A 25,519-nucleotide genomic window follows, 5' to 3' on the forward strand; every position below is an offset into this window, starting at 1 on the left:
TGAGGCTACCAAGAAGAGACTTGCTACCCTATGAGCATATATCTGACCCCACCTCTTAAACAGTTTACCCATCACTAGAGGATCAAGCCTCAAACATGTGAACCCCCACAAGATGGACAGTTATATACATTTTATATTAGTAACCTCAGACAGAATTAAATGTCTATCTGTATGAAGTCCTGTCATGGCCAATTTTGTGACTGCCATTCCTTCTAATCATTAACACCACAAAAAGGAACCTGCAGGAAGTTCCTTAAATTTAAATCCTGTTCTTTCCTATGTCTCTAACTTCTTTACTTTGGAAAACAAGAAATCTAATCTTTACCACCCCCCCTCTCCTTTCTTTACTTTTTTCTTTTTTATAACATGGTCTTACTAGGAAGCTCTGGCTGTCATAGAACTTACTATGTAGAGCAACCAGGCTGGCCTCAAATTCACAGAGACCTGTCTGCCTCTGCCCCTAAGTGCTAGGATTTATGGCATGCACGGCCATTCTCAGCTAGAAAACACAAACTCTTTCCAGATGCTTTCTCCTGCTCCTTCCTGTCTGCACCACAACATTCTCTCACCACGTCAGAATTGCCCCTTAAGTGGGATACAATACTCCTTGCTCAAATTAGTTCCAATGCACCTCTGTTCCATGCTGCAGGAAAGGGCTGTTTCCGTGGAAAAGTTGTGTGTCTCAACCTTCCAGTCACAATCAGTCCCCTCTACTATACTTCCCATCCAGAGGCTGTCACGAAGAACTGCTGGAGAGGGTACCATGAAATCCTACTGTGGCAAAAGGCAGCAGGCACTTCTTGGTGCCTAGGGACCAATTCAATGCTAAATGCAGATGCTAACTCAACAACAGACAAAAGGGAGGGATAAAAGTCCCAGAACAACTTCCCAAATGATTGTAGTACTTTGGTTGATGGGATGAATTTAAGGAGAGAGAAGTATGAGCGAATAGGCTCATACTTAGATCTTTCTCTATCAACATGGCTCATGATAAAATAAGCCCCTACTCCACCATTTATTTGATAAGTTTACCCATTTGTCTTCCTAAACTACAATGTGTGCATTCTACAATTACACAAAACAAGGTTATCATGAAAACAAAGAGTTATACTAAAACTCATTGAATTTCCTTCCTTTTCTCTGAAACTATTTTAGTACTTGGATTCCCCCTGAATTCAGTCAGGCACAGAGAACAGCGTCAATCTTACCCTGTCCCCACTGGGGTGACATTTACCACAAGACCCTCAGCAGAGGCCAGGCAATGGGACAATTGTCCTTGGAATTTCAGTATCCCTAGCTATAAACTAAATAAACCAATTTTCTTCATACACTCCCCAGATGCAAGTATTTTGTGAAAGCACTAGAAACCATATGCATATGAATCAAGCAAAGAAATGGCTGGGAAGGACACCCACCACCACCTCCACCACCACCACCACCTCCACCTCCACCACCACCACCAAATGAGATTAAGTTGCACAAGACATGATAAAAAACATTAAACTGTAAAATCTATAACTGTGTTTCAGAAGGCTAGCCCAACCTTATACAAAATGCTCCAGGATTAGATGTTATTCCTGAGGGCATTTGGATATATAATCCACAAGGAGTTACAGCTAACAGCATGCTATTTATTACAGTAGTATTTTTTTTGTCACCAATTTTTTTTATTTTTATTTATTTTTTTCCTTTATTAATTTATTCTTGTTACATCTCAATGGTTATAGTGTTTTAAAAGTATTTTATTAGCATATGTGCACATGCACATGGTCATATGGAGCCAGGAGTCAACTTAGAAGACTTGGTTCTTTCCTTGCACCAAGTGGTTCTTGAGAATTGAACCCATGGGGCAGGCATCTTCACACACTTTATCTCACTAGTCCTTAAAGGGGTGACTTTCATAAGTGAGATCTGAAACTGTATAAAGGAGTCAGGAGTATTAGACAGATAAACATAAAGTCTGTGATCAGGATTGTTTCTAATTCTGAACATTGTACAGAATCTATAGCATCTATTGTCCCTCTTTTTTTTTTTATAACCCTTAGCTTTTTCTGTCAATGTCTTCCTTAAACAGATATATTTTATAGTGAATAAATAAAAATTCATACTTTGCTACAGACATAATTAATAATCTACTTTTCAAACCTAAGAATGGAAAGTTTAAGGTGTGAGCTGTATTCGGCGAAAAAGGGAGGTTAGATCCATATAGTATCCTGCACTGCTAAGACACCTGCATCAGCAACCCATGCATTCATCCACCATCCAGTGAAGTCTTATCTTAGACATTATACCTAGTATTTTTGAGACTCTTGCTGCTTGTAGACAACCCATATTGCAAGGAATGCTGCCTGTACTAAAACAGATGAACATAAGCACAGTGGAAAGACACAATAGCAGGCAGAGAGGGAGGAGACACAGACACCCTGGGGAAATGAGCAGTGATGGATCTGTGATGATGGGCATCCTCCACTTACGGCCCTTGTGCAGTAAGACAAGATCAGCGTGGATCTGCACTAACCAACAGCAACACATTCAGTTCCACTTACCAGCCCTGCAGAGTTCACATACTGCAATACCAGGGTCAAGGACAAAGCAACCAACCTCATACTCTTTTTTTTTTAATTATTGATGTATCTTCATGCCCATCACTGTGAAACAGAAAACACACTTGCTAGAGTATTGGAGGCTGAACCACAAGGTGGCAGTATTAGGAGGTGATGGACTTCAAGAGGTGGGACTAGTGGATGGCCATGGGACCATTTGAGACATATGGAACACCTCAGTCTCTTCCTCCCTCTCATTTACTTCCTGGCCTGGAAGTGGGTAGCTTTGTTTCTGTTCCCTGCTCATGTGATAACGTGATGCCTCATCTTAGGCTCAAATGTAACCTGGGCTGAAATCTCCAAATGTGTAAGTGGAAATAATCCATTTTATCTTCACATCCAAGTGCTAGCCAGGCCTGACCCTGCTTAGCTTTTGAGATCAGATGGAATTGGACACATTCTGTAGTGTGGCCATAGGAAAATCACTCTTCTTTTTATAAGTGGATTGCCTTGGGTGTTTTGTTACAGTGGCAAATGTCAAACAATGGAATAGCAGTATTTAGCTCATTTGATTGCTGTGGGAGATGAAATGAATAGACACACAAGGCTTAATAAATGGCAGTTTTGCAGTTGACACAATCATGACGGAACTACAAGTACCAGTGTACAGAATGTTCAAGAAATTCTATAAATCAATTGCAAATGGTTTCTATGAACTGAAAAGAAAAGTGATCAAAACCAATGGTATGACAATTAACATGACAGTCTGAATAGTTAACTGATGTGTAAAATAATATTCCGTCTGATCAAGAATCTGGGAAGATCTAACCCAGAGAATATAACCCTATGAATATGTTTATATTCATAGGCAGTAGTACACTCACATTGTGAGGCCATGGAGGACACCAAGTTTGGAAAAAGAGGAATTCTTAAAGTTTCTGGTTTACAAATGGGAACTGGAGCTTTGGGTCATGGTGTATAGGAGATACCCAGGGAGAGTCAGAAGTGAGAGAAATTCTCCTAGTTTTTGCTTCTGCCTCCATCTCTTTAGGAGGGAAGATCACAGCCACGTTGCTGCTCCTCCAAGAGACCCCCCTAAGCATGCGCTCCCTCGGTGTCAGTTTGCATACAAGATGAGGGCATTTGGGTCTTCTGTTCATAAGCTTGCAGGATCTACCCCACTGGTAGGCTCTGCAGTTCTTCAGCCTGGCTGTAGATGGGGGTTTTATGTAACCAATCTTTTTTACCCATACCATTGTTCCCAGAAATAATAGACTTTTGACAGCCTTCCTGCTTCCTGTTCTAATAAGAGAAAGAGCATTTATTGGCCAAAAATGGGGAGATGTAGACAGGAAAGAGGAAAGAAGAGTTCCAGTAGAGTGATTGCTGGGATAGGGTGAAGCATGCAGGGGATTCACCCCAGCACAGCGAGGAGGACAGATGCATGAAACTTGAGCAGAGGTAACCAGCCACATGGCCGAACTTAGACTAGGATAAATGGAATATCAGTTATGAGCAAGTCAGGAAACATAGCTAGCTATATTGGCCTCATCTTTTGTAAATATCTTTGAGTCTCAGAGTCATTATTTCTGGGAACAAAGGCATGGATGAAAAACAGATTATAGAAAACCTCCTCCAACAACTGAAAAAGTGTAGCCACCCCTTGGGTCTACCAGCAAAGTGCCTTCCATCTGAGTATACATCTGAACCCAAGGTGCCGACCCTGTGGCACCAGCTAAATTAAAAACTAGAACTTTAGCAGTTGATAAAATAAACCCAAGAGACAGTTGACTGTTTGTAAGAGACCTGATAAGCTCCATGTCATAGTAATCATGAGGAATATGAGACAGCAGCAAAAAGATAGGAGTAATCATAAAGGAAACTAATATATGAATCTCAAAAACACAGAGGAATAGACGTGACATTACGTGACGTGTGTATATAAGCATCAATCCTTGCATGCTCATGCAACAAAAGGCATGGTTCAAGGGCAAATGCTTCCGGAGAAAATGAGCACGTCAACACGGGAGGCTAAGTGACCTATCTTCTTGAGGCAGTGAAGGGAAAGGAAGGATCAAGAAAGGATGGTGAGGGAGGTTTAGTTTCATATGTATCTTTTCATCTCATTAGAAAATGGGGAATCATGGTAAAATATATCACACAAGAGAAGCATGTGGTGCCTATACATCTACGCACTGCCTATGCTTGTTGGCAGTATTTTATATGTGATCTTTTAAAAACACACTTGTTTTATGTCAAAACATAAAAATACATTTGCTTAAAGTATGATACTTTAAGGATATACTTAAAATACGCTAGGAAACTTTCCTAAACCAACTCAGCACCCCCACCAGTAACCAGCTGGCGGCAGCTTCTGGTGATATTTCTCTGGGCTGCATCACTTCCACGAGATGCAAAGACAGTGAGGAGAGTGCTCTGGGCATCCCATGCTACTCTGCTGGGCCCTATCAGAGGGTCTTACTAACCCTTACCACAGGAGACAGATTTAAAGATGCTCCACAAACTGTGCAGGTGGAGCCCATCTGTCATATCAGTACTTGGAAAATAGATAACTGCAGGTTTTAAGCTAGCCTAGACTATATTAGCAAGACCCAATCTCAAAGCAAACACAAAACCAAGCAAATAACTAATGCTTCAAGGTCTCTAGCGGTGGGGATGACACTGACACATAGGTCTGCTTTCCCAGCCTCCTCTGAGCTTTGGCATCACTCATTCCAGGAACAATGTCACAGGCAGAAGGATCCCATGTGCTCATGCCCCTGAAACTAGTAATCCATTCAAGCAGCCTCCTGCAGACTCTAAGGACAAATTCAAAGCTGAATGTGGTGATGGAGAGGTCTCTGGCTAGCAGGGCAAAAGGTTTCCAGCTTTTCCCAAGCAAGAGCAAGTAAAGGTCGGGACAGAAAGTGAAGGACATCAGGTGGTGGTAGGTTAGTGGCTGTTTCCACACTGTGACTACACAGTGATTTGGAAAGGGAAGAAGCTGTCTAAGGCTGGTCACATTTCTTGATGAAGCTCTGTGCTTTCATATGGCAAAGGCAAGAGGAGGAAGATATCTGATAAACAATCAGGGTACAGTCAGAGCACCACAGTGCCTGACACACATGGATATAAACCAAATTATCTCCTTTAGTGTAAGAGTAAGATTGACCATTGGATATTGGGTCCAAGCCCAGCTCTACCAAATGGATTGTGCACACTAGGCAGGTGACTTGTGTTATCAGGGTCACATCTGAAAGATGGACTTAAATCATCACTCACAATATGCTCAGGCACTAATAAGTGTAAATTGCCATCTGTACCCCATAGCAATTTACCATAGAGGCCCAAATCTACAAAGACTCAAGTCCTTTCTTTAAAATTAAGTCACATGTGCATGAAACCTAGACACATCCATCCGCACACTTAAACTGGTCTCTGGGTGACTTACAATACCTACTTGTAGCAAGTGCTCTATAAACAGCTGCCTGACTATATTATTTAGGGAGTGACAAAACGAGATTCAGATGCAAATCTTTGAACTGTTTTTAGTCTACACATGCTGAACTGACGGTACTAAGTCTAGACATAGGATTGAAGGGTAGATTCTCAAATGTTGCCCAGCCCAGGTTTTCCTCTCACCGGTCTCCTCCCAGTCTTCCCATCTCTGTATTTTCAGAGACACGCCAAAACTTTAGTTTTCTGAAGCTTGAAACCACCCAGAGTGACCAGAAGCCAGTACTAAACACTTATGCTCACTTTGTAGGTATTAGCAGGGAGAGACTTTCAAGAGAGGAAGTCACCATTTCCAGTTCATCTGGAGCTGGACTCTCAGATGTCAGGACTCAAAGGCTTTCATGGTGAGCTACAGTGCAGACAGAAGCACAGTGTGACTTTCAGACCATGTCCCAGGGAGGCCTAAGCATCCTTAGAGTTGGAAACAAGGGACCTGAGGTAGGAAGGAAGAGGGAACAGGACAAAGTGTCAAGAGCTAAGATCCAAGCTTGAGTCCAGCAGGGGCTGGTGGAAGGTGCCTTCAGAAGTGTCCTAGTTTCACAGCTATGAAAGCTAGGATGTTGCTCTCAAGAAAACATAGGCCCTCAGTGCCTCATACGACTGCATGAATTCTGGAACAAGAAAGCAGGCAAGAAGCCAAGAAGCCAGAGAGGTGGCAAGGATACGGTGCCCTTCCCAATAACCTGGTATTATAGGAGTTCTTCCTGCTTATAGTAAATGAAACTTGGTCCTGTCCAGGTAGGAAAACCACCGAGTCACCGAGTAATTGCCCACAGTAAGGGCATTTCTGAGAACTTCAAAGAACAGGCCATTCCAACCGAAGCCCAAGCAAAAACTGATTCACGCAACTGTTCTCAACCATCGTCAGATTTAAAGGAGTCACAAACGAAAGATAATGATCTTCCAGTTCCCATGTGGGAATTTGGTCTTTCCCTTTTAATCCTGCTGTTCAGTTAACCTCATGAGCTCAGTCTCCAATCAAGTTGCTAAAGGCAAGAACTAGAAAGCCTTACTAGGCTGGCTCTGGTGGACTAACTGCCTCTCAAAATTACTGCCACAGTTTTGTCACCAGGTGGCGAAAGTGTCCTTTCTAGCTGCTCAGTCTATCGGAATCATCCAGTTCACACTTGGAGCATGCGGAATGGAAAGTCACCAAATGTTCTTCTGTGAGAATATCTCGTTACCTGTGGGTAAGCCAGAGCTATAATGTTTAGAGACGGAGCAAAATGTGGAAGTGGTACCTTTTGCCTTTGCTTTGACAGAATGAGGAGAACACATCGGGGGTGGGGTTGGGGGCGTGGTCAAATGTTCAACTCAGGTCTGGTCTACAGATAAAAATCTTCACTGACATGGAATCAAAATGCACACATCCCCTACACAGATCTAGCCAATGGTCAGAACATTCTCCACAGTAGAGTAGAGAGTGGGATATGACTTTATCATGTACTCTGGTGCCTCAACTTTGACCATGTCCCCTGGAGGGGGAGACCTGGTGGCACTCAGAGAAAGGACAGCAGGTTACCAAGAAGAGACTTGATACCCTATGAGCATATACAGGGGGAGGTAATCCCCCTCGGGAACAGTCATAGGGGAGGGGAATAAGGGGAAAATGGGAGGGAAGGAAGAATGGGAGGATACAAGGGATGGGATAACCATTGAGATGTAACAAGAATAAATTAATAAAAAATAATAAATAAAAAATAATAAAATGTAACTGAAAAAAGAATGCACACATATATGAGTCTCTCTCTCTCTCTCTCTCTCTCTCTCTCTCTCTCTCTCTCTCTCTCTCTCTCTCTCTCTCTCACACACACACACACACACACACTCCACATCCTTGACTACAATGACTTCGTCTACCTTGTTGGGTGTCCTTACTACCTGTCCCAGACACCTGGGATGGACGTACAGTCTCCTCATCAGTGCTACTCTGCTTCCACATTCTGGCAAGACACTGACTTATTAAACTATTCACCCACTTTCCCTCAAATCTAGCCAGGAGCAATAGTCTATGTGAGCCATAGGGTGGTTCCCGTGGTCCCAGGAAAGCTGGCTGGCATAGGCAAGCTCTGCTCCCCCTTGGTACTTCTGTCCCTTTTTCTGTGAAAAGGTGGTGCTTTCTTACTGTAGTGAAACAGACCTTCATCCTTCCTTTCTGTCCAATCCAAGCAGCAGCTGGCAGCCAGCAGCCAGCAGCCTCAGGGCATTCAGCCTGGCTGCCTGTGCTCTTCAGAGAAGATGTTTTTGTCATTCCTTGTCCTCCATGCTCTGTCAGGGAATAGATTTGCACACAAAGGGACTTAATTAAGAACTGTCCCCAGAAGCTGTCAGTTTCAGAGAGTCTGGAAGAAACAAAACTCCATGGACCATACTGCACATTCACAGAGCAGTCTGGGAGAGGAGGTGAAGTGGTACAACTTGCCTCTTACAAACCAGCCAAATAATGTAAGATCCTCATCTGCCAAAATCTTTCAAATCCTTGTCCAAACAGTTCCCTCTGATTATTGCAGATCCTACAGAAATGTGCTAGGGCAGTTAAGAGTAGAAAATGCCAGTGCTGTTCACAGGGCATGGTTATCTCTTAGCAAAGAGCTAAATAAATAACTTAAGAGGAATAAAAGAACACAAGACAGCATCCTCTGCTGATGGTTTAGACTTGGTCCTTGCAGACTGATGGATACACAATCAGAATGGATGCATCAATAGCACTTATGCCAAACCTGACGCACCTCTACACATCTCTTTGGTTAGCCTCATTTCCTCTCTGGCCACTGCAAAGGGAAAGTGTGGTGAGTTGTTTTCAAAGAACGTCAAGTTATCACCCCACTTTTCTTCAAACATAGCCAGCAGCTGGGACCTGCAACACAAAGAGAGGCTTCTGAACCTCTAACACTCCGAGGTCTAGCAAGTGTTTGTCATCCACCAGGACCAACACAGGAAGGTCTTGCTTCCCAGCATGTAAAAGCCCACAGGGCTGTATATAGACAGTCAGACTCAAAGCCCTCAATCATATGCCTTTGGGAACCTAGGTGCTATTGAGCTTCTTATGGAATATTAATAATTAATTTTCTCATTCACAGATTCCTAAATTAAGCTCTTATGTGATGTGTGTATGATCAGCTACTTAAAGCCCACTTGTATGAAAGAAGCCCCCTCTTGCAACTTTCACTAAAAGCTAAACCACCTTTTTCTTAAAGAAAAAACAAAACAAATGAACAAAACACCTGGAAGATACAAACTCTTCTGTAATCCTTGGGAGAATAAAGCAGAGGGTGTAGTACTCACTAAATTCATAAAGGAATAAAATGAAATATATTCCAAAATATAGGCTTTGAAAAGACCTGTGAATTGATCCTATTGTAGAGAACATAAACTAAACTTAGGGTTCATTCAGGTAGGAAAATGATCAGAGTTGGGCTCTGCAGCCAAGTGAAGAAAACCTTAATGCATTGAAACTGATGTACCTCCCCCGCTCCCCCTCTTTCTTACACACACACACACACACACACACACACACACACACACACACACACACACACACACGGAACACAGTCCCAAGCTTCCTTTTGGCATTCTTAATATGAGATAGCATCTGTGGTGCCAAACAATGGTCATCTTAAACAAATAGTCATGACAATGCCCAAATCTATGTTCTTTTGCCTTTGAACAGAGCTGGCAGGGCCATGGCAACAGGGCTCACACCCACAGCTTTAAGGGGGCTCTTCTGGAATCCAGTGTGGACACCATCAGTTCAGCAGTCATGTTACAGCCCATCTGAGTTTATCAGCCGTCACTTACTGAGTCCTAGAGCTCAAAGCCAGCTCACTGTCTACACTGCTGGTTCCCTTCTGCTGTCTGCTCCCTTTGCCCCAAGGAAGCCCCCTTCTGTACCATTCACATACATGTGAGTAAAATACCAGCAGTGTCTCCAGGTCACCCATCCCTTTTGTCTGAGGTCTCTATGCATAGGAACCTACAGGGCTCATTTACCCACAGAGGGCCCACATTTGCCAGCAGACATACAGGAGCCAGCATCCCTTTAACCGAAGCATTAAAGTGTGCCCTCCTCCTTCCCTGCTACCCAGGGCAAGACAATCTTATTTTCTTGGCTTCCTGGAGAGCCCTGGAGCCCAGAAACTCTGCCAATAGCAAGATGCTGTCCAAGCTGAAACTTGGGAGCACAGTTTATCCCTCAGGCCACCCACCTCTCTTCTTCCAGCCAGAAGGAAGGGACAGCCTTGTCAGAATCCCATTTTTCAACTCATTCACCCTTGACATTTTTATATGCCTGATATGCCTAGGTACTAACAGGTAAATACAGCAATGTTCAGGGCAGTCTTCCTCCACAAGAGAAGGTATTCGTCTCACTGAGCATCTGCTGACCACACCCAAGGGGACTAAAGACAGCTCTTCTCCTGTCAAAAGGAGGAGGGTCTGTCTCCAAAGTGACTGATATAATTCCTGACACACCAAAAGCAATTAATGAGAACAGTCACTTGCTTGAGAGTAATTTGACTGCATTTGACTTGAAGCCCTCTAATAACATTGAGAGATCTTTGTAAAAGGCACCCCAAACTTGAAAGAATAAAAGGGTGTTGTGAAAGCTGGAAGTGTAGAGCTTCTCTATGGTTGGAGGCACGAATTACTTCAGAACTTGCCCAGGGCATGATGGGAATAGATAACCAACTAAGAAGGAAGATTATTTTTAAAGTGCTCTGATCTTTCATTACAAAAAAGGACAATAAAAACTGTCTATGGTCCCCACCTAGCATGGTTGGCTCATCACTTTAATCCCAGCACTTGGGAGGCAGAGGCAGGCAGATCTCTGTGAGTTTGAGGCTAGCCTGGTCTACAAAGAGAGTTCCAGGATAGCCAGGGTTATTACACAGAGAAATCCTGTCTTGAAAAACCAACCAACCAACCAACCAACCTACCAATCGCCTACCAATCGATAAAACAAATGAACCCTGCCCATGGTCAAGGGGAGCCTGGTGATGCCTACGCTGGGCAGCTTTGGCAGCAGAGGGGCCTTTGAAGATGTCCACCTATTTCCTGCTCTTGCCTGAAGCTGAGACTGACCCCCTGGACCTCCTGCCTGAGGACACTTGAAATTTGTACTTAAAGTTTTTTCCTGTTTAAATTTCCCAATTCAAACTCCAGTGCAAGAAAATCAACCCAAGCATTGGTGTATCTGCTCCCTCTGGCTCTTCCTCCAACCCTGTAGAGGGTCCACCATGGGTGTTGGTTATCCAGTTGTTTTACAAACAGTAGGTTTTCAACCATGCATGTAGCTTCTACTAGCTAATTCCAGAAACACCCTTCATTCTCTGGTAGCGTGTCAACCCATCAACTGAGACTACAGGCATATGCCATTTTGTCCAGCCTATTATTGCTTGAAACTAGACTATTAGACTCCTTCCTGAATGACACTTGTACTGGATACACTGACCAGAGTAACACTCGCTTTTCCTGCTTTTTTTTTTTTCCTGTCGTTGTTGCATAGTCATTGATCTCCAGGTCAGCCTGCCCGCCGCAACTCTGCATGCAACATCTTCTCTGGATGCTGAGCATCTTTCTCATGTCCTTGTGCTCACTAGTCTCAGAATGGCATAAGTGTAAACAAGGTTTTGTTTTGTTTTTTTTTAATTCTTGTCCTATCTGCTGGGATTTTCGAATCAGAAAATTAGTGTGTGTGTGTATGTGTGTGCTGTAATCACAAAGTCTTGGAGCTGTTTCCTGATTTCTCCCACAGTCTAGGAAGAAATCACTAGACCTTAGCTTCTCTCTTCTCTGCAATGGAACATCTCATTCCTTCATTCCATCCACATGTCTGCTTCTTATTTGCCGACTCACTATATTAACTCTTCATCAGTGTCTACTCTTGTATTCGCTACTTTTCTTGTTACTGACAAAGCAATGAATACAAGCAACTTAAAGAACTTATTTTTGAGGCACAGAATACAGAGTACATCACAGAGGGAAAGTCAGTGTTTCAGGATGTGAGTTGGAGGGTCACACTGAATCCTTAGTTAGGAGCTGGAAAAAGACGACTCTGCTATTAAGTTAGCTGGGCTACCTTGTCTGGCCTCAGTGGGAGAGGATGCATGTAGTCCTACTGTGACTTAATGTGCCAGGGTAGGTTGGTACCCTTGGGGGGAATGGGAGGAAGGGAGTATAAGGGAGGGACTTGGAGGAGAGGATGGAGGGGGCTTCAATCAGGCTGTAAAATGATTAAATAAATTAATTAATGAAGAAAAAGTTTGATTTCTCTCCCTTCTTTCACTTCAGTCAGTCTGGGCCCCCATTCCATTGGCTTGTGTAGGCCACGGTCAGGGTAGGTTTTCCACCTTCTAGAAACTTCTGACATGCCAAAAAGTGTACCTCTTAGAGGAGTGTAAATCTAGTTCATTTGACAATGAAGACAAACCATCACAAACCTACTCCTGCTAAACCCACTTACTACTGCACACAAACTCTTACTTCATTAATGTAGGTTATATTTGATTCTTTAATTTTTAAGGATGACAAGTGGCTGGAATCCATTTCTATCTTTTACACAGATGCTCCATTTTCAGCACTACTTTCTTACTTCACATTAAATGTACTCACTTCTCATTTCAGGATAGGATCTCAGAGATATTCAACAGCTTTGTTCTTGGCTGACTCTTGCTTTATGGATCCGATTCTTCCATCAATTAAACTTTTCTTTGGAGAACACTCACAATGCTTGCAATGTTCTTTGTGGTAGTTTTAGGAGCCTAGGTGGAAGGTGAATTTCATCTGTCTGTGCTTGCTTAGGTTAGGTACCTTTGGTCTCTTTTAAAGAAGTTAAATTGAGAGACTCAGAGAAGCTTGTATTTTTCACACTTCATGGGGAAGAGCAAACTGACTTCCACACCTATAAGAGGGTGTGAGTGCAGAAACTGGAACCACACAAAGAAAGCCCAAGTCTCGTTCTTCATAGCAATGCTAAGGTCCTAGAAACCTACAAGAAGAACACCATGATGGGTGGATTGGGACCCAGTGGGGTCTGCTCAAACTGTTGTACAAATCAAGTACAATACAAGTAATAAACATCGAACCCCTACTCTGATCTACACAATGGACAGGACATTCTCCACTGTTATGTGGAGAGCAGGGACTCTGACATTAACTCTGGTGCCCCATATTTGACCACCTCCCCTTGGTGGGGAGCCTGGTGGCACTCAAAGAAAGAATAAGCCCGCTACCAAGATGAGACTGATAGCTTATGACCATATAGAGGAGGAAGAAATTCCTCTCAGTCATAGACCTAGGGGAGGGGAATAGGGTGAAAGCGGGAGGGAGGAATGGGAGGATACAAGTGATGGGATAACAATTGAGTTGTAATCTGAATAAATTAATAAAATTAAAAAAAACAATGCTAAGGCCTCATGAGGGACAGACCCTGGCTTTCCAAGGCAAATATTTATCTGATTCCATCCAATGGACTACCAATGATACGGGCCCCCAGAGGAACTAAGAGGAAGCATCAGAGGCTTCTAGAGACCAACCATAGCAACACAGACTTCGCTGCATGGATTATGATTTCCACTCCCTGAGATCAATGTCTTTTCCTTTCCTATCATGCCAGCTATGCGTTTTCAGAAGATGCTCCTATGGTTGGGACTTTGATGTCTCCTCTTAACCTCTACAATAAAGGCTCAGTTCTAAAATGCTACTATTGGGAGGTAGTGGGAACTCAGATCAGAGTAGCTACAGATAATCAGAGAGGATGCCCTTGAAGGAGATTATGGAATCTTGGCTCTCCATCCCTTTTCTGTTGTCTACTTTGATGTGACTGGTTCTACTCTACCATGTACTTCCCTCACCGCTGTCCACAATCAGTGAGGCCAAGCAAACATGGGTTCTAATTTTCAAAACTGTAACTCCAAACCTTCTGACTTCATTAGTAGATTTTCTTACTCTACTATAATACCGATGAACATGGATGTGTTTTATATCATATCCAGGATTTTGTGTGCATTTTCTAAATGGTGGGATTTTGGCCATCTTCTATACTGTTGGTCTCCCTGTATTAAATTCAGCATCATTCTGTCATAACTGGAAATGCATGCATCCACAGAGCATTTTATTTCTTGGTCTTCATGCTTTTCCACTGCCCTAAGGCTTCTGAGAGGCCACAGGCAGATGTCTGACATCATCCTTTTCTGCAGATTCGAAAGGCAGCCCATGTCCTGGCCGCACCCCAGTGCCTGACAGAAATAGATTGAGAAGAGAGATCCAGCTGGCAGGATCTCAGCCTGGGAACGCAGCAAAAAGGACTTCCAGCTATGTGGCCAGAAAAGTAGCGCAAAGGATGGCTAAGGAGCAGACAGGCCTGGATGGAAAGTCTACCTTACGTTAGCTTGTAATGGCTACAGTTGAATAGCTTTTCTCTCCCTTAGGACCTCTTCCCTCGAGGGTCCTATTATTTAAAAATATGCCATCATCAAGAACTGAATTCATCACTACCAATACCAAATAAGAGCAATCAAGAGTAGCTTTCACTTGTCCACTCAGAGCTCCCCATCAAGACCCTCTGGATACGTCATACCTCAGTGGCCCTGCTTGTCAACTAGAGGAACTCATTTGCTTCTCATGCTGTCCCCAAGATCTAGCTCAGTACACTGCACATGTTAATCCAGATATTTTGAGGAAGTAAATTCAAGAGTGGGTTGTATGTTGGAATGGATAAAACATGGAGACTTAAAATCTGAATAAAATGCTTAAAACTCAGCTTTACAAATCAGACTTTGATGATTAGGGTATCTTCAGATGGAGGCTCAGGGAAACCTAAGCCATACTGTGGCATAGGCAATTCTCAACTCTTTCCAGGAGAATGTGTCTGAACATGCACACAGGTGTTAAGAAGAGGATTTTGCTCATGTCTGTTTAGAGCTGCATAAACATGAACTGTTCTCAGTAAGCTCATTTCCTTCAGATGGTGAGAGATGTCCAGGATGCTGCCTACTTTACTCTCCCAGCAAACAAAGCAGCTCTGAAATTGTCCCAGGATGCAAGATGTAGCAGACAAAGACTCACATTAGCACATCCATACTCTAATAACTCTGTGCCTATAGTTGAAGAAAATGAGACCTGACAGCAAATGATGTGAAGATGCCAGAACCCCTTCAGAGGACGTGCAGCTACAGGGCATTGAGTTTCCTAAGGTGAAACTTCAGGACCAGCATCTACGGAAACAGCTGCTAAGTGGAGATGGGGCTATACGTGGGAGCAAATGGCTTCCTAACGCTGTCCCTTCACTGTTTCTGTCTGAGATACATGCCATTTCCACAGGAACTAGACAGTTGAATATTGACACGAACCTTCTACTTGTTTGGCACAAGACACACAGATGTCAGAGAGATGACATTTGAGGCAACCATTGGGAAACCTGCAGCTGGATTTGACTCTTGGGCCCCAGGTAGGTATGGTCTTCTCCAAGGTCCTGCCTACCTCTTGAGAGCCAATGTTCTATGACTGACTGACTACGTCATTGCCCTTTGCTCCTGTGGATAACTTATTTTTTTATTACAACTCAATAGTTAATAATTTAAAAGATAAAGAAATTTACTGTATTTTGAGTCCAAAACATCATAAATTTACATAAATAAATGTTTAGGTAATTGGATCCCATTATTTATTAGGCACAAATGTCATTCAGGTGCCCGAGTCTGTGCAGATGTTCCTTTTGTACAGGTAGGTGGATCTAATTGTCATTCTCACTCCCATACACAGAATGCTACTTGCTCGGTAATGGTAGATAGTAGGAGCATTGTTTTGGACTAAGCAGTATCAGTCAAAAGACTATAAACACCATTATACTGAGAAATGTGATTGATTTTGTTTTACTGGCACTTATTCAAATTGCAACAGTCTTCCATTTAGACAGAAGTTTCGGTTCCAAGTTGCATTTGAAAATATTCTTCTCATTGATGAAAATCTACAAAATGAGTTCTTTTGTGTGTGTTTGATACAGTTAATGGTAAGTCAGACACTGAGTCAGAGAGAGAGAGAGAGAGAAAGAGAACATTTAAGTATTCCTCATCCAATTTTCAATTTGTCTACAGGAATTCCACAGTTCTCTCCTTCTCAACAATTCCTGAGCATTGACAGACAGTCCATCAAGCAATGCTTACTAATAATTCATATTTTCTTTTATAAAGACATAGCGATTTCCAGTGCAGCTCCTGACTGTTGTGATAACAGTGCTGACACCTCCAGCTGATACTATCTAATCAGAAGCAAAGAAACATGAAGTGTTAGCTATCTAGTGCAGCCTTACTTTAGAGGGCCCCATGCATTTCACCGGCTTGAATGAAATACTGAAAGTAGTTGCAGACTCTCATTTAGGCCTTCATGAACCCTTCAGGACCAGAACTCCCACCATGGGAACAACTCATTGCATAGATCAAAATAAAATTATTGTTAACAAATTTCAAAGCCAGTCTGCTTCCTCACTAAATGGTAACCATCATATAAGACAAGTTTAAAACTCAATAGAGTAGCAGAGTCACCTTTTAGCTGTCGGTGACTTGAGGTCACAGCCACAGAAGCAACATAAAAACTCCAAAAGTGGCACTCAGAATGGACCTGATACAATTAGATGGGCCAAGCTAATGGTGAATGTGCCTGGAGTTATTATCATTTTCCCTTGCACCTTCTTTATAAATGCTGTTTTCCCTCCATCATGTAGATATGACCTTCTCCACACCACATGTCTTGTTTGTCCCTTGGTCTTATTGCCACAAGGTCAACTCTGTGCTATGAACTGAACTGTATGTAGTCTGACTTACATAGTCAAGTCATAGCCCTAATACCTACTAATTTGTCTGCATTTGGAAACCTGGCCTTTGAGAGACGAAACTGAGTTATAATGATATCATTGGAGTGACACTCCAACACTGCTAGTGTCCTGGCAAGAAATTTGGGGCTGGGGCTTTAGCTTAGAGTGTTTGTCTATCGTGTGGAAGGCCACTGATTTAACCCCCACAACAACAATCACCACCATCAAGGAAGAAAGAAAAAAGAAAGAGAAACTTCGGATACAAATATCCAGAAGAAGGAGCAAATAAAGACACAGAAAGCATATAGCCCCGTGCAAGCCAAGGAAAACAGCCTAGACAGAATCAAGCCTGTATGTGCCTTGACCTCACACTTCTAATCTCCAGGATCATGAGGTAATGCATATCTATACCTCAAGGACCCCATTTTTAAAAATTTGGTGTTTGTTATGGAAACCCTAGCCAACTAATATTAGTAGAAAGCACAAAGCAGAAAGAGCTTGTTTCTGAGTTGTCTGCCTGTCTGCTGCTGCCATAAGCTGAAGAACAAAATACAATCAAGAGGCAGTGGAAAACGTTCTACTACTAACCTGCCCTCCCCTCCCCAAAATTCAGGAATACAAATGGTGTTACAGCTACCTGGAGGAGTTAGGCATCTTCCTTGTCACTACTAGCACTTTTGTGATATTTTGTTGAGCATTAAAGTCTTCTACTGCTATGTATCCATAAACAGTAGGGGATTTTGATAAGGGTTAAAGTATCCAGAAAGGGGAGAAAAGACAGGTGTGAAAGTCTGCATCAAAGGGGTGGGGAACCTGTCTAAGGACAGGGGAGCATAGGCACCAAGTGATGCTGGTCTCTTACGGGAGCCAGAAGCTCCACATATCACAGACACTTGCTGGCAGCTGGCAGCCCCAGTTTCCTCTGCTTCTTACTTCAAATACCCGCCAGGCAGGGGCAGCAATTTCCTCTGTCAGGAAGCAGAGAGCTGCCTCTTGCAGGGCTCTGCTTCTCCTCAGGAAAAAACGTTCCCCTCCCCCTAACCATCTCCAGCTCACTTTCTCTGTGCTAAGGAAAACAGTGCTGAACACAAGTCTACTATGACATACAATAGATTGATGGGCAGATAATGTCTCTCTCTGAATACTCCAAGCAAGGATGTGAACATTTGCAAAGCAAATATTCATCACTGCCCCCACAAACTCCAAGGGCTTGAAGCTACTCCGCACTTTTCCATACTGATCCTTTGCAGGGAACCCTTACCTACCCACCCAATACAAGTGTTGGGTCCTTGTACAATGTTGAAAAACAATAGCTAAGGGCACAAATGACTTCTATGAGCCATAACAAATAAATTACTAGAAGTTTACTTGATACCAACCATAAGGAACAAGCATAATATCTTAGAGTAAAACCTTCATATAAGCTACATATTATAGGAGAAAACACACAGTTAAAGTTAGTGACAGCTTTGTGATATCCAAACATGTGGCATCCTAGCATGCGTGAAGACTGCTGGGAGGTTAAGAATGAAAAGTCAGGCTGCAGATAGCTCAGCCAGTTTGCTTTGCAAGTATGAGGACCAGAGTTTTGGATTCCCAACACCCACATAAATGCCAGGTGCTGTGGCACACCCCTGCAGCCCTTATGCTCTGAGCAGAGAGGAAGGATGGAGCCAGGGGATCTCTAGAGGTGGCTAGCCAGTCTAGCCAAATCAGTGAGCTTCAGGTTCAGTGAGAGACCCTGTCTCAAAACCAAGGTGGTTTTGACCGAGGAAGACGTCATACAGTGACCTCTGGCTCTGTGCATGCAAGTGCACATGCATGTGAACGCATACACACACAAACACTCATATGAGAGAGATAGAGAGAGAGAGAGAGAGAGAGAGAGAGAGAGAGAGAGAGAGAGAGAGAGAGAGAGAGAACATGTGGGGGGGGCAGACAGAGATACAGAGAAAGAGAAGAGAGAAATATGAAGTAATCTGAAGAAGGAAGATGTGAATACTCATCATGTCTCCCCACAATTTGAAACACATTTTATCTACCCAATACTAGTTTTTGCACACAGGAATCAAACTTACCCACAAGTAAAAGACAGGTTGATTTTTCTCCCCTCCTACTACTTGGCAATGAATTATGAAACCAGAAGTCTGGGCCCTCCTGTATTTGTGATTTCAGGTGCAGGTATGGCTCTGCTGGGAAGTGTTTTCGCTCTTTACTTTATAGTAAAATAATTCCTCAGCTCACCTCACAAAGCTGTTCTAAAGTGCTGGTGAACTTTATAAAACCAACCAACAAATGTTACTAATTTGAAGACAACTGTTTGTCTTTATAAGACTCTGATTATCTTATGAACCCAAAACCACCTAAGAGAATTGTTCTAGGAATCCAAAAGTTCTGGAGCACTGTCTGGCAGCACCCTCAGTACACAAGGAGGCACTTGGAGGATAGTGTTCTTGACTCTATCTCCTGAGTTTGTTTTAAAAAGAACTCATCAAAGCTGTCTTTCTTCAAAGGGTTGAAGCCAAAGAATGTGGTACCTCTAAAGCTATACCAGCGCTATTAGGCTTTGGGAAAGTAGATTCTTCATCTCAAAGAGAGCAAAAACCAATCCAAATTGGGGCCTTGCATATCTTCTTTTAGTCATGCCCATGAACAGCAGGCAAGCCCAAATGGAAACCCACGGTTCCTGACTATGACACAAAGCTAGTCACACAGTTTGCACATTTTCTGTAGATCAGTTCTTCCTGGCTGTACATTTTACTATGCCCCACATGCTGGAATGCACTCCGCTTACTAGTGTGTCTTTCACACACAGAGTCCAGAAATCCACACATTTACAGGGGATTCCAAAAGGCTTCCTTCCCTTCTTCCAAGGTCTGCTTTGGGGTTTGCTGCCTCAGGATGCTCTCTACTGGCAGAAGGGAAAAATGTCTTTGGAATGTTAAACCAAAGGCCAGGGCCGCCTTGGGGTGTTTGAAAATGTAGACACAAGAATGTTCCAAAGGTCCCAGAAGAAGATACTCCTCCACCTTGCAACCATATCCAACACATGCCAGCAGGGCACAGCCTCCACGCAAGCCTAAGTCACAAGAAGCCTGGCTCATAGTCCAAGAAAGTGTAAGGCTTAAAGCATAAAGTATAGAGTAGAATTGCTTAGCTTGGCACAAGAATCTGTTGTTACTGGCCCTGCTTTTAACACATGTTTAAATATACTTTGTCTCAGTTTTTTTCTCCTTTATAAAACAGAGATGGATAATCTGCTTCCTAGCCTGATACACGGTCCCACTAAATCACCCCATGTGATGAACCTTAGCCTGGAACCCATTACAGCAGATCAAGAGGAATAGAATTTCTTGTATTCCTCTAAGATTAAAATACTTTAACCTGGGCTTCTCGATAGTGCTTTCTACCATGTTTTGATCACTAGTAAGCAGGGAAAAAAAAATTTAGAACACTTTTTGTTAGTTTAATCAGCATATCTGGGGGGGGGATGGTTTATGTATCTGAATGGTTTCCCCTAATTAGCCATTAACTAAAGATTATGTCCCAAGGGGCAGAGTAATTTACACTGTGTTTGAAAACAGGTTGAGCACTTCACTTCTAAATTAGGAGCAATGGATTCCTGTTAAAAGAATAGCCAACAACCCGCAGCTGTTCCTTTAGTGTCATGGCTTCAGTCTAGGGTAACCCTTCTATGGCAAACATCTGACCAACCGATGCCCAGTGGCCACATTGGTTTTTTACAAGGACTACCCCAGCAGTGATGAGAGGGCATGTTAAAGGGGTGCCCAGATCGCCCTCCACCTCGGAGACTCAGGGAGAGCCTTCTCTTCTAAGGGAAGGTGGGTGTCACCGAACCAAGGCCATTCTGCCCTTTTCCAGAAAGGTGCCAAGTCGCCATCAGGCGCTAGCCTCTTACCACGAACTCCTCCAAAGTCTGGTAGGTCTTGCCCCGGAACTCGCAGTAGTTCTTCCTCTCCTTGCATTGCGGACAGCACTGGCTGGTATCTACGTGGATGCAGCGCGGGTGAAGCCGCGGGCACTCTGGCTGTGCGCAAAGGGGACCCTCTTCCGTACACAGACAAGGGCAGGCTGAGGGACCTGGGGCGAACTTCTCACCGATCGCATACACGAAGCCACTCTCGTCCACGCAGCCCTTGCCGCGGTAGTCAGGGTAGGCGTATTCCTCAGGCAGCTCTGGTGTGGGCACGAGTTCCAGGCTGATCGCTTCCTGGGCGGCGGCCGGGGGCTCCCCCTGCGGGGTGTCCCCTCGAGGCCGGACCTGCCAGTCCGCGGCCTTGGCGCTCCCGCCCTGGGCAGCCCAGGCCTGCTTCTGTTTGCTCCAAGCCTCCCGGCCCGAGAGCGCGCGGCTGCCCTTGCTCTTCCAGTCCCGGGCACTGCTGCCCTCTTCCCTCGTGGCGCGCCCAAGCTCGCTCACCCGCCCCGGGCTGTCCCGAGACGCGTGCTCGCGCTTCTCCTGGCCGGGTTGCTCTGGAGCTTGGGCCAGCTTCTCCAGCGGGATGCTCGGACTGCACAGAGCCACCATCAGGCAGCAGGTGACCAAAAGGGAACTGGAGAGCGCGCCAACTGCCATCGCAGAGGAACTAGGCATCCCCTACCACGTCCCGGCGGGCGGGCGGGCGGGGAGCGCGGACGAGGAGCGAGTCGCATTCACAGCCCGGGGGCGCGCCGCTGCTAGCCGGGAGTCGCTGTCCCTGCGGAAAGAACAGCAGCACAACTGAGCTCCGCGGCCCGCGCGCACCTCGGCCCCGCCGTGGTCCCCACCCGGCCCGGCGCCGCCCGGGCTCCCGCATCGCTTTACATTAACCAGCTGGACGCTAGGGGCGGGGGCAACTTGCCCAGTGTCTGTATACAGCGGGGTTCTCAGACATAACACATGGACAGGAATATATAGCAAGCAAAGTCCAAGAAAAACACCGGCCGCGGGGTCTCCTGCAGTGGGGATTAGTGTTGAAGGTGGTCACTGGCAGGTTGAGGATCCCGGAAAATGCAGCAAGTCGGGCAGGTGCGGGTTGCAAGACTTGTACTCAAAGCTCAAATGCTGGCACCTGGGCTGGCCCTCCCTAAGCAGGTTACTAAACAGAGAATTCCGCAGTGGAGTTGTGAGACTGACAAATGTGCGCACGGATTAAAGAGAAACCTTTCCTCTCCTGCCCAAGAGGGTTGTTCATGGAAAGGAAGCCGGGGCGAGGGGGAGCAAAGGGGGGTTACACATAGGGGGGGACCCCCCCCACAAAAAAACCCAGTTACTCCGAAGATCCCACGACTCATTTGGAACTTCTTAGCTGCCTCCTGTCTAGGGAGCACATGTCCCTCCTATTCTCTAGCCTGGCCTCTGCCTGGTCAGCGTGGTCAGGGATTCCCTAGCAGCGATCCCCCTTCCTGTACAGGTTTGTCACTCGGAGACTTGGAGGGTGACTTGACGTGAGTGCTGTCACTGGCCACAGCGCTGTCTTGGAATAGCTTTTTACACGGAGGGGTTCTTGCTGATGGAGCCATGCAGCATGCCCCAGGGAATACTGAAAGGAAAGGTGGGAGGTGCAGGGACACAGACTAGAGCCGAGACTGTCTCTCTGAAGGGTGTCTTCCAGCCTTTTGTGGATCTCAAAGTTTCTGCACCCAAAGGAGCCTAGAGCTCCAGACATCCCTGGGCATACATATGACGGTCTCTGTTTGACTCTTCCAAGCACCCGCCCTCCCCATTCGCCTCAGCCCTCTATTAGGACTCCAATTATACTGGTCCCTGGCTCACCGCCAACACTAGTGGACCTCAGCTCAGGGTGAATCACCCATATTTAAAACTTGGGAGGCAGAAAGGGGTCCTCTCCAGCAGCAGGGCAATAAGACTAGTTTCCGTAGGCGTCCCCGTGCCCACCGCGTGGACCTCCAACATGCACCCTTACCCCCAGCGGACTGGCACCTACATACATGAGCTCAGGACGCAGGAAGAACGCCAGGCTCTAGCGGGCACGGCCCGGAGCTCCCGTGCCCATCCTGGGACTGGCCGGGCACCAGCGAAGGCGGACCGCGGAGAGCACAGTGCGACTAATGCGTTCTGCCTGGCGTGTGCACCAGGCTAGGGCATTTGACCCAGTCTGTTCATCTCGCTGCTGGTGGCCTGGGCAGCCCCGAGTCCTGTCAGTGCCGACGCTGCCTTCCACCGCTCATGCCTGGGTCTGTTCCCTGAATCTCCACCACGAAGCGTGCCCTAGGGGGCTGCCGGAACCCAGTCTTTACTCTCCTTGCCAGCCAGGCAAAGAATTTCTCCAAACCAAGCCGCGGGAACCAGTGGGCAGATGCTGCGCCCAGGAGAAGAGGAGCAGCTCCGTGTGAGTCCCGAGGGCCAATGGGATGCAGGCTGGCTAAGAGCCCGCGCGCCCGCCGCCGCCGCCTGCCTCTTGTCGCAGCTGCCTGGCGCGGGGCTAGCACCCCGCTCCCTCCTCCGCTGCCCACGCTCGGGAGGCGAGGCGTTGTCACCGTGGCCCTCTCTGCCCTAGGTGGGTAGAAGGCCCCCACCGCACGAGCTGCCGCTGCTGCCGCTCAGCCCACCTGTCAGCCAAGCTCAGACTTCCTTCTCAGACTTGTCACTCACTTCCCCTCTGGACCTTTCATCTTGGCGTTTCTTCCTTCTGTTTACTCTTTTCTTTAAAATCCTCTTTCCTAATTGGCCCCCTCTGGCTTTGCTCTCGGTGGACAGATTGCTTTTGCTGCTGTTGGAAACGTAAACCAAACTGTTGAGTTCGAAATCACAAGGATGTGTTAGCGGAGACTGTAGGAAGGTTTATTCCACTTTTACATTCAGAAACCCAGAGGTCCAGACTAGGGAGACTAAGATATACAGATGGCTTTAAACAGCACACACTCTGGTTCTCCACTACCACAGAGGCTGCAGCCCGTTGCCTTGTTCCAATGCTGTTAGCTCCTCTTTGATCTTGAGCACGCAATCTTTTCTTGGATGAAGGACTAAAGGCCAGTGGTGTCTGTTCAAATTAATCTCTGAAGATTTTTAAAGAATGAGGAGGTTTAAAGAGATATCTATTCCCTTACTCCCTATGCCAAGGATTCTGAGACAGCAACACGTAACTTTACAGGATCCGGCCCTCTGTTGGGGGCTAGGCTGGCTTAGGGGATACAGTATAACTGGGGGATCTGAAAGAACAGAGCTTGGAAATTCCCTGGGAGACTGCCTTTCCTTTCCTACACACTAGAACAGCCATGTACACCAACAAAACTATTAGGAGTTTTCATGCCCATCAAGATCCCATCTTTCCTGTTTCTGCTCTAACCACCACTCTTGCTACCTACGGGCTAGGGGTGGGGAGGGGTGGGGGAAGGACCTATCTTGGACTGAAGGCTGCTGCCTCACCTACCGTGCTTCCCTGCTCCTTTTTGATCACTCTTAACAGCCATACCTTCCAGGGCTGTATGATGCCTCTAACACAGATAGGACCACAAGCCACCATGAAAAGGGCACTGGAGGCGTGATCATTTCTAATGTGGGAAACCCTCCATGCACTACCTAGAGAAACCATCAAATGCCTTCCAGAATCAAGGCTGTTATTTCTGACTGCTCCAGTCATGGAATAGCCCAGGTGCTTTGTTTTACCAAGTGCTTTTTGCGCCATTTGGTTATAGATGGAGACCCCACATGCATACACTCTCTAGGACGATGTAATAAAATCTTTGAAGAAGCACAAATGAAAAATCAGGGGTCCAATGGAAGGAATGAAGATGTTTTTTTATTTGCCCCACCTTTATCCCAAGTACCTTTGAACCCGGAAGGACTGTGATTTGTCCCAACGTCCTGGTCATAATGCAGGGATAATACTATGAGTTTTCAAGCTTGCAAAAAAGAGGCTTGCCAAGCAAGAACTGGTTATTCCACCATGTGTCTAAACTGGGCTATTTCACCAGATACTCTGAAGTAGTGCAAGAGGGCAGATTGGATGAAGGGAAAACACAAGCGCAGAGGAACCCCCTTTTCTTGGTGCATAAGAGCAATATCCGGATTAGTCCAATGTCTTAGTTAGGATTTCTATTGCTGTGATGAAACACTGAGACAAAAAAGCCACCAAGAAAGGAGGAAAGGGCTTACTTCACTCACATTTCCACACAACAGTTCATCATTGCAGGAAGGTAGGACAGGAACTGAAACAGAGTAGGAACATGGAGGAAGCACAAGCGCAGAAGCCATTGAGGAGTGCTGCCCACTGGCTGGCTTGCTCCTCAAGGCTTGCTTAGTCCGCTTGCTTATAGCGCTAAGACTGACAGCCCAGAGGTGGCGACACCCGCAATGGGTTACTCTCCAGCAGCAATCACTAATTAAGAAAATGCCCCACAGGCTTGCCTACAGACTGATCTTTCTTTTTTTAAAGTTTTAATTAAATAATTAATTAACGTTACATCCATATTGTAGCCCCCTCCTGGTCCCACCCTCCCTCTCTCTTCCCCATATCTCCCCTACCCTTACCCCTCAGACACGGGGAGGCCCCCACCTGCCAATTCCAGCACATCAAATTGCACCAAGACTGAGTGCATCTTCTACTACAGTGGCCTGTAAAGGCAGCCTTACCGCTTTACCAGAAGGAAGTGATCATCAAAAAGCATGCAAGAAATACCTTGTTAGATACAG

The 25,519-nt window shown here is 45.3% G+C and overlaps 1 protein-coding gene across 1 annotated transcript in view; it reads right to left on the reverse strand.

The window, feature by feature from the left end:
* Nucleotides 1–23,349, reverse strand: part of VWC2 (von Willebrand factor C domain containing 2) — a 142,883-nt gene extending 119,534 nt beyond the window's left edge. The window contains exons 1-2 of the mRNA XM_084797309.1: nucleotides 22,816–23,349; nucleotides 20,786–21,581 (exon numbers count right to left, since the gene is read on the reverse strand). Of these exons, the coding sequence (XP_084653435.1) occupies nucleotides 20,786–21,478 (693 nt within the window). The 5' untranslated portion in view covers nucleotides 21,479–21,581; nucleotides 22,816–23,349. The remainder of the gene's footprint in view (nucleotides 1–20,785; nucleotides 21,582–22,815) is intronic.
* Between the last annotated feature and the right edge of the window lie 2,170 nt (nucleotides 23,350–25,519).

The sequence above is a fragment of the Acomys minous genome (genome assembly GCF_964271855.1).
Source record: "Acomys minous genome assembly, chromosome: 10".
In the NCBI taxonomy this organism is placed as follows: domain Eukaryota; kingdom Metazoa; phylum Chordata; class Mammalia; order Rodentia; family Muridae; genus Acomys; species Acomys minous.